Genomic DNA, 15,472 nt, shown 5'->3' with positions numbered 1-15,472 from the left:
AAATGCACGTTATTTTACTTTTAAGAATTTCTGGCCTGTTTTCCTTTGTGCAATTGTTTTTTTTTCTGGTTTCTTGGTATCAAATCGAGTTTCCATCATAATCAAGTGGACACCCTCCAAGAGCCACACTTTTCTTCGTTGTCTTTCATCCCAGATTTTTAATTTTAGGTCAAAATGAAACTTTTCGCAATAAAAATGCGCTTCAAATGTATTTCTACTTACATACAGGGATTAAGTGCTCGCATTTTCCATTTCTTTAAACCATATCAATTACTATCACAATAAATGGACTTAACGCTACCCATAATAAATGATGCCAAGCCCTCAGCCCGAAAAAAAAAAATCGAAATCAAACAAAAATTAAACCTACTTAACAAAATGGATTCCATGTTGCCGTACTTCGTTCCTGTAATTGATTACAGATGAAGTTAAGACGTGATGAGAACGAAACGATTCGATTCAGCAACATCTTAAAACTGTTTGTGAATGGGCTTGTTCTTCCCCTGATACTTCCTCGTCACTAGTCGAATATATTGCGCGTCAACTAAGTTGGCAGCAGGGCACTAAAGTAGTACGTGTACTTGACGAACTTGTAAATACAACATTAGCTTCTTAACTGACAGAACTCTGCTGCTATGAATTAGTTTTACTATGTGTTTAATAATATCGCGGTCAAACGCTTTCGAAAAACGATATTTGCCACCCAAAGAATTCGAAATACAATTATATCTTATACTGTTAATATAGGTTTGAGGTGTTATACTCTATTTCTTTTTTTGTAGAGACAGTTTGCTTGTGAGAGAAAACGAAAGCGAAAAAAGTAGGAATTCTGATAAGGACAGATCTACTTTAATGCTGCGAGCGACGATTTCATTGTATCATACCACTTGTACTTAATACTCAGTCGTGGTCAAATTAAAGCTATTCCACTCTTCAAGTTTTAATAGTTCTTATCGTTTTCGCAAGCGTACAGACCACATTGCTAAAATACATGCACTGAAGGAATTTTTTTGACGTAGAGGTCAAATTCGATTTGAAGAAAGCCTGCTGCTTGCATAAAAGGCTAAATCGGGATTTCATTGCAATTGCATAAATTTAATCAGATGTAAACAAAACTGAAACGCAACATGTTCTACATATTCACGGGAAACCACGATCTTTTTAAGCTATTGTGTATGGAACAATTGTTTCATTACTTGTTGAAAATGTTATTTAAAGAAGACTTTTCAACACTAAGCTTTGGGGGTAGACCGCTGTCTCTTTCAAGATGTCTCGTTTCATTTTTCATTTCACAGCTATATGTTTACTTTATCCCATTAAATACCGTGGCTCTAGAGTAAGATAGTTTGGACGTTTAACGGACGTGTGTGTTGAGATTTTCTTCTTTATTGCTTTGCTTTTTTCTTTTTTGGTTGACAGTCAGTGTATTTACTCTTCTTCAGTCATAAATCGTATAGAGAATGTATTCAGATTATTTTCGCTAAGTTCAGCTAACCTTGCTTTCTTTTCATCGTGTTAATTGTTTGGACAGAACAAATTTAACTGAATATAACTAAACATCGTTTTAGTTTATGAAAGTTGGAAAGATCGAAATCGCAGTGGTTGATCACAAGAGTTACTAACGGGCAATATCCAGAGCGTGAGATAAAAATGCTATGAGCATGTGGCCCTTTTTCCATCCTTCTATCTGCACAGCTTGAAACAGCCACCATGACTACACGATTACGCTGTGACTTCTTCTACCAACTGAGTATTTGTTAAGTATTAACCTTATTTTGCAATGATTTATGTTTGCTTTTCTTCAGACTTTATAGTTTTTTGTTTTATTTTTGTTTTGTTTTGTCTGTTTTTTTTTTTCACCCTTTCAAGGAGTGACCCTATGAAACTTGTGAAGAGCGAGCGACAAATATTAAAATCAACGTACCTTTGCAGATGGCTGTCGTATTTTGGAATTCAAGCCAGATATGAAAGATTTTACTCAGCAAGGTTTCGTTAGAGCGTCGAGGTACAAAGAGAAAGTGAATGTAAAGCGAGATGCTTTTGATTCAGGAACACAACTGCGTGTCTCTTAATGTTGGTCCCTTGGGAGAAATTGGAGCTTACCCGTGTGAACAGAGTGATTGTGATGATGAGGAGCACTCTGAGGCGCTCAGGAAAAATGATGAATTCGCTTACCAGTGGACTGTGATAAGTTTCTAAGCATGCAATATATGAAACTTAATTTTTTCCAGCCTTTTTTTACACATTGACTTTACTGAGACAATTACGTGTTCTGAAAGGAAGATGTCCAAATAATATGGGGTCAATAAAGATCGTTTTGCTTTTATTCATGCAACATGAATTTCTCACTTTTACAAAGATTTTCTTCTATGTATGTAGTTCGACTCTGGAGCATTTTACAGGTTATGTTTGTAAGTTTGCGAAGCACAGCGTAAGATTTCTGTAATATCATGACGAATAACAAACAAATACTTTAAGTAAAGCAGTGATCCTCACAGGTGAGCTGTTAAGCAATAGCAGAGTAGAAACCTAAAAAAAACTTAGACTTACACGGGGACTCGTTCCCGTGCCTCCTTGATACTAGTTGGTGGTACTGTTTTAGAGTATTTTAAAGGATTGCTATTTCGAGTATTTGTAGGTTTACCTTTGTTTTGATGAGTCTGGCCTTTTTGCGTCTACATGTTGTTTTTGTAGATCTGTATTTTTGATCTTTTATTTTTAGTGTGCGCTTGAACTTGGCTAAGTTCGCGGATTTCCTTCTTGTCGTGCTAGACATTTTAATCGCTTGTTATGGTCGAGAATAATCATGTCATGTTTGGGTTGGTAAAACTGAGCTTGAGTTTTACTCACACTGAATATCCTGTTTTGGAAATTCCCACGGTCAGCTAACCCAAACATGTCTGTGATTTTTACATTAAATAAGAGGGTACTCCTTGCTGAAGTTGGAGGAGAAATAGCCGTGGTAGTAGAAGGTAGTAGCAAAAGTAGAAGAGTAGGGAATAAAGAAGAAAATTAACAGAATCTTGGTACCTCTTGTTAATTCGCTAAGCGAGTGGTAACCCCCCCCCCCCCCCTCTCAACACCAACTATTAACTGAGCTATGAAGACACACACTGGAAGCCGGGCATACGGCATACTTCAGAGGGTTCTTCTTTCCCTTGGAGGAAGCTGATCATATTTTGAATGAAATAAATGTAATTTTACCTACGGATGAAAATGAAGTAAGCACGGGGGCTTCGCAGGTGACCTGCATTTAAACAGATAAAGCCCCGTTTAAGTTTAAATTCGATGACGTAGAGGACAGGGATTCCTCACATAAGCGTTCTAAAATCACTCAATTCACACAGGTAGGCTCCAGTTTCCCGCGGAAGAGTTTGGATTGGAAGCCAAGAAACAGACCATCGTGTCTGTGTGTGTGTGTGTGTGTGTGTGTGTGTGTGTGTGTGTGTTTGTGTGTATGTAATAATGACACGCATGCTAAATACATTCGCCAAAATAGCGTTAAAATGACTACAAGCGATAAAACGAGCTACGGAATAAAAGTAAGGAGACCCAACATGTAATATTCCTCGCTTTCATTCTCTTTTTAATTTGTTTCAACTTTTTTATAGTTTTTCCCTTTTTGACGATCCACGCTCACACTTAAAAATTCAGTCCTAATATTAAAGTTATTAACGTTAACGACCTTTAGACCTAAAAATCACACACAGTACGATTGGACCGCTTGTGGAAAAAAGTGTGATGAGAGCGAATTCGGTATTGAGTAAGATTTCAATGCATTCTATCAATTATGTTCAATAGTGATTCGCCAACGTAGAGCCATTCACCCCACTAAGATTTAGTTTTTTGTTACTCTCTTCTAAATCTCATTTTTAATTTACGATCTGTGTTGTTAAACTAAATGGGCTGAGGCGAATTTGATTGATGTTAATAGCTTTTACGCAGAGAGCAAATTAGATTGGCGAAAAAACCTCTTGCATATGAAGCTACAAAGCCCTCACCGGGATTTCACGTCATGCATCATCTTTTATTTAGAGGTAGTTCCAAGCTCACACCATTACTCTACTAAGATATCAATACACTAAGTCAAGAGTCAATGAGTTAACGGGTATTACAATCCACGGGAAACCATGATATTTTCAAACTATTGGCTATGGAACGATTGTTTCCTTAATTGACGAGAATGCAATATATATGATTCTAAGAGGAAGTGTTTTCAGTTCTAAGCCTTGGAATGAAGTGTATACACGGAGTTGTTCTCGATACTTTTCGTGGTACATTTCTTTCCTTCCCAAGATGTCTCGCCTCACTTTAATTCTTCAGCTATGCGTTTTCCTAATTCCTTCAACGGCTGTGGCTGAAGATGGTATGATATACTTTGGACGTTTAACAAACTTTTGTGCTGAATCGCCAAACGAAACTAGTGGCTATACTTATTACGTAAAAAAGAGCGACATAAATTTGAACCAAAGAGGGGATTTAATCATGGATTATTCTGTTTACATCCGTCGGGTAATAGTTGTTAACGGAAGTTTTAAGACTTTTTTTTACCTTTTTTTTTCTATCCAGATTCAGAGTATTCACTCATTGCTTCTTCAATCATACACCATCTAAACGCACTTATGAGTTATATTCGGAGTGTGAGATAAGTGGCACATGAACATCTGTCCTTTTTCTATATCTTTTTTACTTGCACAGCTTGAAGCAGCCACCATAGTTACATTGTAACTTCCCTTGCTAAACTGTATGTTTGCTTAATTTAAGATGTTTTGTTTGTTAGCGTTTGCTATCGTCTTTGTGGTTTTTTATTTTTTTTCTCTTTTGAGTTTCTTCTTATTTTTGCCTTGTTTGTTGTTTATGTTTATCTGTTTGTTTCGTTTAAGGGACGAGGATCCGACTTTTAAAAAAGAAAATAGGACATTGGAAAATAGAAATAGATGATTTAGTTTTTGGGTAGGCACAGTTAATAAAGAAAAAAAAAGCAATCTTCTTTTTAGGGAGATCTTTCACAGGAATTGTATAGGGGTATTCACGTTAAAATATTAGAATTAATATTACTCTTTTTCACCATTATATTAGTATCCCATTCGACTCCAACAGAGCAGGAAACCTCCATGACACCTAGTGGTAATATGAATGACTATTTTGTGTCTTTGTCATTTGATCATAAATTTGGATCCTGAAGAATGGTAGTGTGCAGTCGAAACAACAATAAAAAAAGTTACATCTAAATACACCGAGAACTACACTCATTTCGACCTTTCTGTTTTTTTCAAAAACAAAATAGGACATTGCAAAATAGAAATGGATAATTTTTTTTTGGGGGGGGGGGGGGGCAGGTCCAATTATTAAAAAAAATTAAATTTCCCTTTTTAACAGACCCTTCATGGAAACTGTACTGGGCCTGCGACAAAAATGTTATATCTATGTCTTTTTTTTTTTCGCAGATGATTATCGTATTTTGAAATTCAACCCAGAATTGAAAGACTTTTCCCTGCAAGGTTTCGTTATCAAGAGTGTCGAGGTACAAAGAGAAAGTGTATGTAAAGTGAGATGCTTTCAGGAACACAACTGTTTGTCTTTCAACATTGGTCCCTCGGAGGAAAATGGAGCTTATCTGTGTGAACTGAGTGATTCTGATCATGAGATGCATCCTGAGGCGCTCAAGCCAAGAGATGACTTCAACTATCACTCAACTGAGGTTAGCTTCCTTAACAAGCAAGATTTAAAACAGTTCATAATGTGCAATGAACTTATTGAGTCTGATTTATTGAGGGGGTTTGCAATGAAAGGAGAGCGACCATATGGTATGGATTCTTCTCAAGTTAGGATCACTTTGTCATACTTTTTATTCAACATAGATCTTTTTCTTTCCTTTGATGCATTCGTAGCTTCATAACTTTTTGTACTCTCTTATGAGCTTGCGAAGGTCAGCATGAGACTCCTGAAAAACATTATGAGAAGCAAATACTTAGAACCACATTTGGTGTTTTAAATCTTAGAACGCTTGTGCGAAGAATCCCTGTCCTCTACGTCACTCCTGTCAAAATGGCTTTACGTATAAAGGTTACCGGTGTGAAGGTAATGGTAAAAAAATTCAATTTTTTTTTCCCAATTGCTAAATATCGGCATTCTTTTATAGCCTCATCAATAATTTTTCTTTTTGTTTGTTTTTTGGTTTTTTCATTGATGGTTACATGCAAGGCCAAAAAATATCTACTAGGATAATAATCACAACGATAAAAAAAAGACTTTCCTCCCACTGGTTACCTACAACCTTTTTTTTTCTAATAAAAATTACAGGCAAGTTACTATTTTCCAGCACTTGCCAATTCAGCCCCAAACGAGCCGGAAACGTCCACAACACCTGGTGGCAATATGATTGACTACTTTGTATGTTTTTTTCATTTAATTGTGATCGTGACGATTTTCTTTTCCTTAGGTTGTGAGTATAATAGCGTTCTTTAGATAATGTAAATACGCGGGACCTTAGCGCCGGAAAAAAACTAGCAGTGTGCAGTTGAAAAGGTTGCATTTCACATTGGAAGCGACACCCTCGAGAGACAAACGATAACACCTCATAGCAAGGGTATACACCACTTCCTTTCCTTTTCCAGACTTGCCAAGTACAACTCCAAAACAGGCAAATGCCTCCACGAAACCGAATGGCAGTACATTTTTAACCGTGTATCTTCAGGCATATATTCAAAATTACGCAGATTTATTTATCATGGAAAGAAACTAGAGCATAAAATGGTCCACTGTTTTCTCTAGTAACAAGTAGAGAAGAGGTTTCTTTTTAAAGCTAGACACTAAGAAGGAAATATCTTAACTCACTCTTTTCTGTTTATTCTTTTCACAGAGTTTTCTAGCTCACCTTCAACTCCACCAACAATCTCCACGAGGCCAAGTAGCAATACTACTAAGTCAATCTTGGCCCTGCCGACAGTATCAAGTGTTGCTTTAATGTCTGCCGTTATCAATGGTAACCTTATTTGCTCATAAAGGTTATATTATGATAAGTTCACAATTGCAATTGGCCAACAGCGTTCCCTAGTTGGGTCGATATTCCTTCTGTAAATTGTTTGGTGGTTTTTACAACAGACAAGTTTACTCCTTCATAAACTCATACAGTTCAAAGTGGTCAATAGTGGGCAGATGATGTTCATAATAGGCCATTTTCGCATCACGTTTGGTCTCTTTTTCAAAACGAGGACTGGTGCTCAACGATACGTATGAAAATGAGTTTAATTTGCATGTGAATGAAAACTTATTACCATACGAAAGGATGAGCACCAGGACTCGCTTTGAAAAAGAGGCTAAAGGCAATTCGGAAATGGGCCATCTCCTTGGTTTAGTTTCTCCGTCTTTATTATTATTATTATTATTATTATTATTATTATTAATGTTATCGTTATTACAATTTTTGATATCATTACCACAATTATTGTCGTTATTGCATTGATCAAAAACATGTTACTTCATCTGTATAACTTAACAACTTGCTTTAAAGATATTGACGAGTGCGCCCATAACAGCCAAGTTTGTGGTGTGAGGGCGACATGCATAAACACTAATACCTCTTATGGTTGCACTTGCAAGGAGGGACTTCATGTAACTGGAGGGTTTTGTTCAGGTAAATCGATCCTAAAACTTCCAAAAAAGTGCTTCATTTGCCATCAGTTGGTTTACTTACTTCTTGAACAAATTAAAATGTATGAAATTGGTGACCACCTTTGGTGTGAAGGCAATGGCTGAGTGACGGCTAAAAAAATAGAAACTCTCTTGTAATTGTGCGTCATTAAGCGAATACTAGGAAGAAATGGTCAAGCAAATGATATCGAACCTTACTTGCACGTTTTCCTACATAAGTGGGTAGAAATGCTATATGAGACTTCTCTCCTCTCTCTTTTTTGTTGTGATTGCTTTAACTGTTCAATTTCTGTCTACAAATTGTTTTCAGATCTCCGACAGAACTATGAAATTTTCAAAACTCCAACCCACGATTTGACAGTCAATAGAAAGTACATATTATTGCTCATTGATGACGATTATGAACACTAAACCTCTGTCCATATATCTAGACTTTTGCTAAGATACATCTAGATACGCTAGAAAAAAAACAACAAATAAGCAAAATGAGCAATTAATTTACCAAGGTTGATTCGTAAAGTAAATAACGATGCCATCTGGCTTCAGTACTCAGTTAGTACCGAATCGCACAGGTCATGAGTTCAACTCGCCCGCGATCCTGATTTTATTCAGGCCTTATTTCTCGCTACTACTGAAATAGTGTTGCAGAGATCACTCTGATCTTCGACGTAAATTCCATTAAATATTTAAACTAAAATCAAAGCCTTTCTTAAATACTTATACAGGTGCTGAATGTCGCACCATTATTTTCAAAACACCAATACATGACAAAGTCATGAAGGGCAACGTAATCAGAACTGTAGAGGTTTCGCATCAGGGGAGCTGTAACGAAATGTGTTATCAGGAGCCCAGCTGTGTTTCTATGAACTTTGGACCCAAGGAAGGGGGAAACTTCACCTGCGAGTTAAATCACCATCATTCTGCAAAGGGAAATCAAAGCTCACCTGTTCTGCGAAGTAAAAAAGGTCACATCTATCTTGCTATTGAGGTAAGATTAGTGATTCCTTACTATGCAATTCCCAAATAAAGTTTAAGAAAAGCTTCTAATGGCCTCCTATCGGGTACCAAGCTCCAAAGATGACGTACCCTGAATACGGTTAAGCTCTTTAAGCATCACAAGAACTCAAGGACAAGCAAAGCAATTGGAAATAATCGCAGTAAACTATTTATTTTGTTTTTCAACAGAATCCGTGCAGCAGCAGTCCCTGCTTGAATAATGGCACGTGTCAAGCCGGCTACACTGCTAAAGGATTTCGTTGTAAATGTCCTATTGGATTCACTGGCGCACGCTGCAAGACTGGTAATCATTAAATAATTTAATGAAATGAGTTTTAGCCATTGAAGAACCTTTCGTGAAGTAAAATTTTCTGTAATTCCTTCAGCTTGCAGCTTTGACTTTGAAGATGGAATCGGGGAGTGGGAAATGACCGGCACAGCTTTCATTTACCAACCAACATTTGGTGACAATCCAGCATATCGCCACACACAAAGCGCCCAACAACAAGGGAGCTGGTGGATAGGGGGAGCAGAGAAACGGCCCAGAGAGAGCGATGCCGTAGGAGTACTTCATCCAGAAGGAGGCGACGAACCCCATGGAACTCTCACTTCACCATGTTTTAGTATCGTCGGCAAGAGTATTTCGTTTCTCATTGGTGGGGGATGTAAATTAAATAGAGTTCGTGCAGAACTCATAGTCGATAACAAGGTGAGATTATGCACTGTGATCATTCTGTTCGTTTGGTTCTTTTGAAACAGCCAAGGTAGATTGATCAAGGTATCAGAGATTTAGTCATTCAACATTGCAAAACCATTTTGGGCTTCGTGATGTCCGTAAAGTTCGCCTAGATTTAAAATGAGATCTTCCCGAGGAAAATCATATTTAAAAAGTAAACGACAAACATTTCTAACTCTTGGTCATCATCAATGTGAACGATGATGACCTTGATGACGATCCGACCTAGTTTTTACTTCTAAATATTTTTAGATTTAAAAATGGCTTATTTTGAGCTTCCTTAAAGGAGAGTCTACGAGATAGCAAACTACAAGTCTGCAAATTAATATTTCACTCTATTTGTCTCTGGCTTACCCCCCTTCGAAACGACAGCTTTTTCCCTAAGTTTAAAGATTGCAAGTCAATTAATGTATGATACAGTCATGCTAGATGCGTCAGCAATCGCCTAAACAAGGTTTAAAAAACTGTTTAAATTTGTTGTTACGTTTAGGTCGTCAGAAATGAGACAGGAAACTGTTTGGAGACAATGTACCGTAAGAGCTGGGACGTAGAGGAGTTTACTGGTCAATACGCCCAAGTCAGACTCGTTGACCAGAGTGACTGTTCTTGGGGTCACATTAACTTTGATGACCTTAAAGGAGATATCATTTGTCCTGAAGGCTAACAAGATTTTGAATTGGCGAGATAATCAGGGGATTACATGTAGAAGCTACGCAGCTGCTTTTGAAATATAATTAACTAGCTCACTAGCTTTGCGCATGCGCTTTCGAAGTCGCATTAGACTCTTCCTGTATATAACATTTGGATATTTATACATCATACTAATATTAGTGATATTGGTAATAATTATTACATCAGCTAGTATGAGAGGTTTCTATGTACGTTTTGCGTTGGAGTATTTAGATACAAACGGAGGTTATTTCCACTGAACCACGATGGATCTCTGAAAACATAAAAAAAAAACTCTCTTCTGTTTCTACTAAATAGTAAAAGAGACAGAGAGTTTTTCAGCTGTAATATGTAACACTTTTACTTGTAAGAAACTCGCTCTTGCTCTGGCATTTCTGAAAATTGTCCATTATCCCTTTTAAAACGGGTTGGGAGGAGATGCGCTGTCGGATTGTGCAACCTTGGCTCATAACACTTCAAGCACTCAGTATTTTTTACGCTAAGAATTAATAAGAGTAAATATCACTTTGTTTTTGCAAATTAATAGGGCCGGCATGTTGTGTACGTTGGACAGAATGGACGTATTGCATGAAACAGAAGAGTGTGCCAACTTATAACTATAATCTGTTACTTATTTAAAAGATGAGATTGATTGATTGTAAAATATCTTAAATACTGCAAACCCAGAGCATTGGAAAGCAATCAAACTCACAAGCAGATCAGGAGCTAAAAAAAGACAAAAACAAATAAACAAGTAAAAAACGCAGAAAAGAAAAACGAAACAAGAAAGGGCAGAAACACGGGAAAAAGCTCAGAGGAGTTAAGAAAATACACAAACTAAGAGCACAGACCAAAAAAATAAGTCCAGAAAAGAAATTGAGCGATATATTGATAGGTGTTATAAAAATAGGCAATAAAAAACTACAGGCATTTTTTTGTAGACAATTTGATTAATTTATGTTCTTTATTTTCGCCATTAAGGGCATTGTATGCAAGCACAAGTTTTCTTTCGTTTTCTTGGAGTCCCCGTCAAAAAAATTTTTGTTGTTAGTTTTTCTTTTAGATTGCCAGAACAGAGACAGGCAAATGCTTACAGACCATAGTTAATCGAGGGAACGAATGTATGGTAAGAGCTGGGACGTCGATAAAATTGGTTGGTCATTACGCTCGAGTCAGACTCGTGAACAACAGCACTGATATTTGGGCTCACGTAAGTTAACTGTGAAGTGAGTGATTTTATCAAGGTTTCATCACCACACACTGTTGTATTTAACTAAGCTTTCAGGCTTCTTCGTTAATTTTTATTGTAGTGTGGCAAATAACTAATAAGCAGATAAAATAAAGTAATAAAATTAAATAACAGATCTGAAATGTTCTCCCTTTATGTAAGTCCATTCACCGAGGTCCTCACCGTTAACATAATGGCTAGGCGCTCGTGGTATGGCTCTGATATTGTTTTATGTTCATTAACTAAAGCTAAAAAGAAAATAATAACAAAGAACAGGCAGACAAACAAACAGGTAAAGAAAGTAATTGTGAATTTTCGAAACTGGAGAAGTCGCGAGTGTCTCTTCGTCACACGAGGAATCAAATTCTTCAAGAGACGATATCGATCCTTTCTTAGATTCAGTAGTTTCTTGAACTAATCCTTACAAACGATGTTGAAACCTGTGAAAATAATTTTTAAATTTACCCAGAAATTGCATGACCTTGTATTAGTTGAATTGCGCGTGGCAATGGCGTCGCTCAGGTGTGTCTTCAAAGCTCGGCGTCCCTGTAACTCTTATGGGTGTAGAATATATCTCTTCTTCTTCTGCTGTGCAATAATTCAGAGCTTAGTTTCCTAAAAGGACTTGGATAGTAATTCTGGCGCTACATTCTATAGAAGTCGTATGTTATCTTCGCCCAAAATACTTTGTCAGAGCAGACCAACTCAGCGTCGAACACCTTTGCCTATCGCTACACGTTCCAAGATAGTAATACTGACCATAGTTAATAACTATGTACTGACGAAGCTCCTAAATCTTAGCTCCCTAGCTTTGATTCTACTTGCTGGTGATACTTCTCCAAACCCAGGTTGGTATTATCCTGTCCTTAATCGACCTGGTCTTAAAATGGCACACTTAAATTTTCCGTTTTGCAAAGTCAAAACACGCCGAATTTACCCTGTTTCGAAAAAGACTTAGAAAAAAAATCCAAATTTTGAAAACCAAGACTACTAGTCTCTGCGGAGTTCTATTGTTCTCGCTATTGTTTTCATTGAACAAAGACTGAATGTTATACTGGACAAGAGGAGGTGGTAGTACAGCAAAATACTACAATTCAAAGCTTACTGGTCGCGAACGGCAAGACCTCAATATTGACACTCTTGAAACAACTTGGATGGAATTATGTTTTCCAAACAAAAGTAAAGTATTGGTTTTTTCTATCTATAGGCCACCAATTGCGGATTTCAACTCATTCAAAACTGACTTAAGTAGTGTTCTGGGTCAAGTTGCACTCGAGGGTAAGGAGACGCTAGTATTTGGAGACCTAAATTGCGATATGTCCTCGAAAAAGCGCACTGCTGATAAGAGGGAATTAAATCGAACACTTACTACATGTCAATTCACTCAACTAATAAAGTCGCCAACTAGAGTCACCGTACAAACTTCTATTTTAGTAGACCTTGCGTTCACTACTGACACGCACATGATTGTTGCCTCTGGTGTTCTTCAATGTTCCATCGTTGATCACTCGCTAATCTACGTTATCAGGAAACCTAAAACACCACGAAATAGTCCTAAAATCATCAATTGTAGAAACTTTAGAAATTATTAACCACATCAGATAACCACATCTCTGATATGCATAATGCCTCTTGGGACAGCGTCGAGTCTTCATTGACGGTCAACGATGCATGGAACTCGTTTAAATCTACACTCAGAAGAATTATGGAGAAGCATGCTCCTAGGACTAAAAATAGAGTTCGCGCCGAAACGCTACCGTGATTAAACGATGAAGTTAGAACATTGATTAAACGTCGTGATTTACATCATAAAAACGTACAAAGAACGAAATCACCTCACGAATGGGCCACGTTTAGAAACCTTAAAAACCAAACAACTGATCTCATTAGGACCGCTAAACGTGATTACTACTCAAGTATTATTGATGAAAATATGAAGGACTCATCTAAGCTATGGAAAATATTAAAAAATGCTATATCGACTAGTAAGAAAACCACTTCTATTAGTTCATTGGAAACCACAACTGGCATATCTCTTGAGCTCGATGTTATCTCTAATGGCTTTGCCCAATATTTCTACAGTGCAGTACTGTTACTTAGATCTCGGCTACTGGAAAAAACAACACCTAGCTAACCAAGTGCAGGAGCAACCTGCCTACACCTTCAGCTTATCTCAAATAAGCAAAGAATTTGTTCAAAAAGAACTTCTCAAGATCAAAGAAAACAAACCAACTGGACTAATAAATCTTCATGACTTTCTAATTAAGGATGTTGCTCCAGCAATTTCCAAGCCTCTCACAGTACTGCTAAGTCGAGGCATCAATGAAGGTTCAATTCCACCTGATTGGAAGCACGCCACCCTAACACCTATCCACAAAACGGGATCTAAAGCAAATCCTGCAAATTTCAGACCCATTTCTCTTGCCAGTAAATTAATCTGGTCGTTTGTAAGTTCTTTATTTGAGAGGCTTTTTATGTCCGTTTTGTTCGCCTCTACTTTGATAGTTGAACGTGTTTGGCAAGACCGCGGTTTCGATCCTAATCTTGTGGATCTCGTCAGTTGCCCATTCACTGAATTGACTATTGCACCCATACGCAATACAATATCTAACCATGACGAGAACACGCTGTATCCTTAAGAAAATGAATAAAAATGCCTCCAAACATAAACGTTTGCCTCGATTTTACCATAGTTAATCGAGGGGACTGGTTATGAAAGCCGGCGAACTTCAAAGGGATAGCTTATTGTTTTGGTTTTTCGAGTTCAACCTAGCGTGACCGTGCATCACATAGATTCAAGATGGCGTCTCACATGTGAGCGTTTGTACTGATGACTGCACGTTTTACGTCTGTAATATTACTATTCCTTCTTAAATACTGCTTGTATGTATCTATAAATGAAGAAGGAATGCCCGGAGATAACTGCTCTGTTTTTGGTTGCGGCTCGTCCCGCAAAACGAAAGGAATCGGCATCTGGAAACTTCCTGCCCCTCGCAATGCTGAATACAAGAAATGGCGAGAACTTTGGCTAAACGAATTGACCAAAACACGCGTTGTAGACAAAGATTTCAAGCGCCAGATCGACAATGATCGTGTCTTTACGTGCGAAAACCATTTTAGGCCCGAGGATATTGAGATTTGTAAGTATTAAATGCAATCTTATAAGTTTAACTACACGCGATCCTAGACATAATCTGCGCGGTGCTTAGGTGCATAGCTTATCAATTAACTTGAGCTTTGATAAACTTCAAACGTTATATTCTGATTCTGTTTGTTTGTGATTGTTTCTACTCTAGTTCAATCTGAAAAGATGCAGAAAAAGAAACCGAAGTTTGGTGCCTTGCCAACAGTAAACATGCCGAAGCGTAGCTTCACAACACCAGTAAATGTGCGTCCACCTCGAAGCGCAGTCAACGAAATCCCAGAAGTGGCCCCTAAAAAATGCTACAGTGACTTTAAAGATCTAGTAAAACGAGTGAAATCTTTGAAAATTCTAAGTGAGTGGATCTTAGAGGCAGCAATCGATCGAATTGTATTGACAAAGAAGAGTTCTCTGCTTGTGTTACCAAAGATTCAGCTCACCATCGATGATAGTCTTGGTTTTTTTAAGTTTCTACTTAATGAAGGGATGGAATATGTGCTCACTGAGCGCTTTTGCCAAGATCCCCTTGAGGAGTATTTTGGGAACCAGAGGAAGCTTGGTAGGAGAAGTGACAACCCAGATATGCGTCAATTTGGTTACAACAATAACACCATCAGAGTGCAACGCGTTGTCACCTGTCAGTCTGGTAATACCCGAGGCAGGAAAGACAAAAACAAGGCATGGGTTAATGTCTCAGATGACCCTGTCCCAAAAAGGAAGAAAACTAAATAATGCTGACATTGCTGATTATTATAACCTGTGTATCTCCAAATGAGTGTGTATCTAACTTAAAACATAGCTTAAAACTTAGGAAAATATAAAAAGTATCAATTTCTTGTTTTGTATCATAGGGTTATTCATAAATATATAGTGAGTGATCTTGTAATTTTAAAATAATACATTAGAGTGAGCATACTTATTCTGTGAGGATTTTGGATTAATAGTTATCTTAGAGACTAATCCCTTGTTTTGATTATCCCCTAAAAATATTTTCTTTCATTGTTCAAGTGTGCTCACTCTATCAGGTTTTTTGTAAATTTGTAAATAG

At 37.4% G+C, this 15,472-nt stretch overlaps 2 protein-coding genes across 2 annotated transcripts; both read left to right on the top strand.

Annotated features, from left to right (window-relative positions):
• Positions 1 to 4,240: 4,240 nt before the first annotated feature.
• Positions 4,241 to 11,418, top strand: LOC111325780 (uncharacterized). The gene is made up of 9 exons (XM_088729240.1): positions 4,241 to 4,366; positions 5,448 to 5,701; positions 6,003 to 6,081; positions 6,863 to 6,985; positions 7,514 to 7,636; positions 8,379 to 8,641; positions 8,839 to 8,953; positions 9,036 to 9,358; positions 9,876 to 11,418. The coding sequence occupies exons 1-9, from the start codon at positions 4,297 to 4,299 to the stop codon at positions 10,047 to 10,049; spliced, it is 1,524 nt and encodes a 507-aa protein (XP_088585366.1). The 5' UTR covers positions 4,241 to 4,296; the 3' UTR covers positions 10,050 to 11,418.
• A 2,550-nt stretch (positions 11,419 to 13,968) lies between these two features.
• Positions 13,969 to 15,156, top strand: LOC148724423 (uncharacterized). The gene is made up of 2 exons (XM_088730335.1): positions 13,969 to 14,422; positions 14,579 to 15,156. Exons 1-2 carry the CDS (start codon positions 14,113 to 14,115, stop codon positions 15,154 to 15,156), a joined length of 888 nt encoding a protein of 295 aa, XP_088586461.1. The 5' UTR covers positions 13,969 to 14,112.
• The last annotated feature ends 316 nt before the right edge of the window (positions 15,157 to 15,472 follow it).

The sequence above is a fragment of the Stylophora pistillata genome, chromosome 8 (genome assembly GCF_964205215.1).
Source record: "Stylophora pistillata chromosome 8, jaStyPist1.2, whole genome shotgun sequence".
NCBI classification, from domain to species: domain Eukaryota; kingdom Metazoa; phylum Cnidaria; class Anthozoa; order Scleractinia; family Pocilloporidae; genus Stylophora; species Stylophora pistillata.
Note: the sequence above shows the minus strand (reverse complement) of the source record. Positions and strands in the feature narration are given on the sequence as shown.

Bases quoted from the DNA above. Each gene is read 5' to 3' on its own strand.
- LOC111325780 (XM_088729240.1), top strand. From the start codon at position 4,297: ATGTCTCGCCTCACTTTAATTCTTCAGCTATGCGTTTTCCTAATTCCT. The intron at 4,367-5,447 runs GTATGATATACT...TTTTTTTCGCAG, and splicing joins AACGGCTGTGGCTGAAGATG to ATGATTATCGTATTTTGAAA. The intron at 8,954-9,035 runs GTAATCATTAAA...TAATTCCTTCAG, and splicing joins TGGCGCACGCTGCAAGACTG to CTTGCAGCTTTGACTTTGAA.
- LOC148724423 (XM_088730335.1), top strand. From the start codon at position 14,113: ATGACTGCACGTTTTACGTCTGTAATATTACTATTCCTTCTTAAATAC. The intron at 14,423-14,578 runs GTAAGTATTAAA...TTTCTACTCTAG, and splicing joins GCCCGAGGATATTGAGATTT to TTCAATCTGAAAAGATGCAG.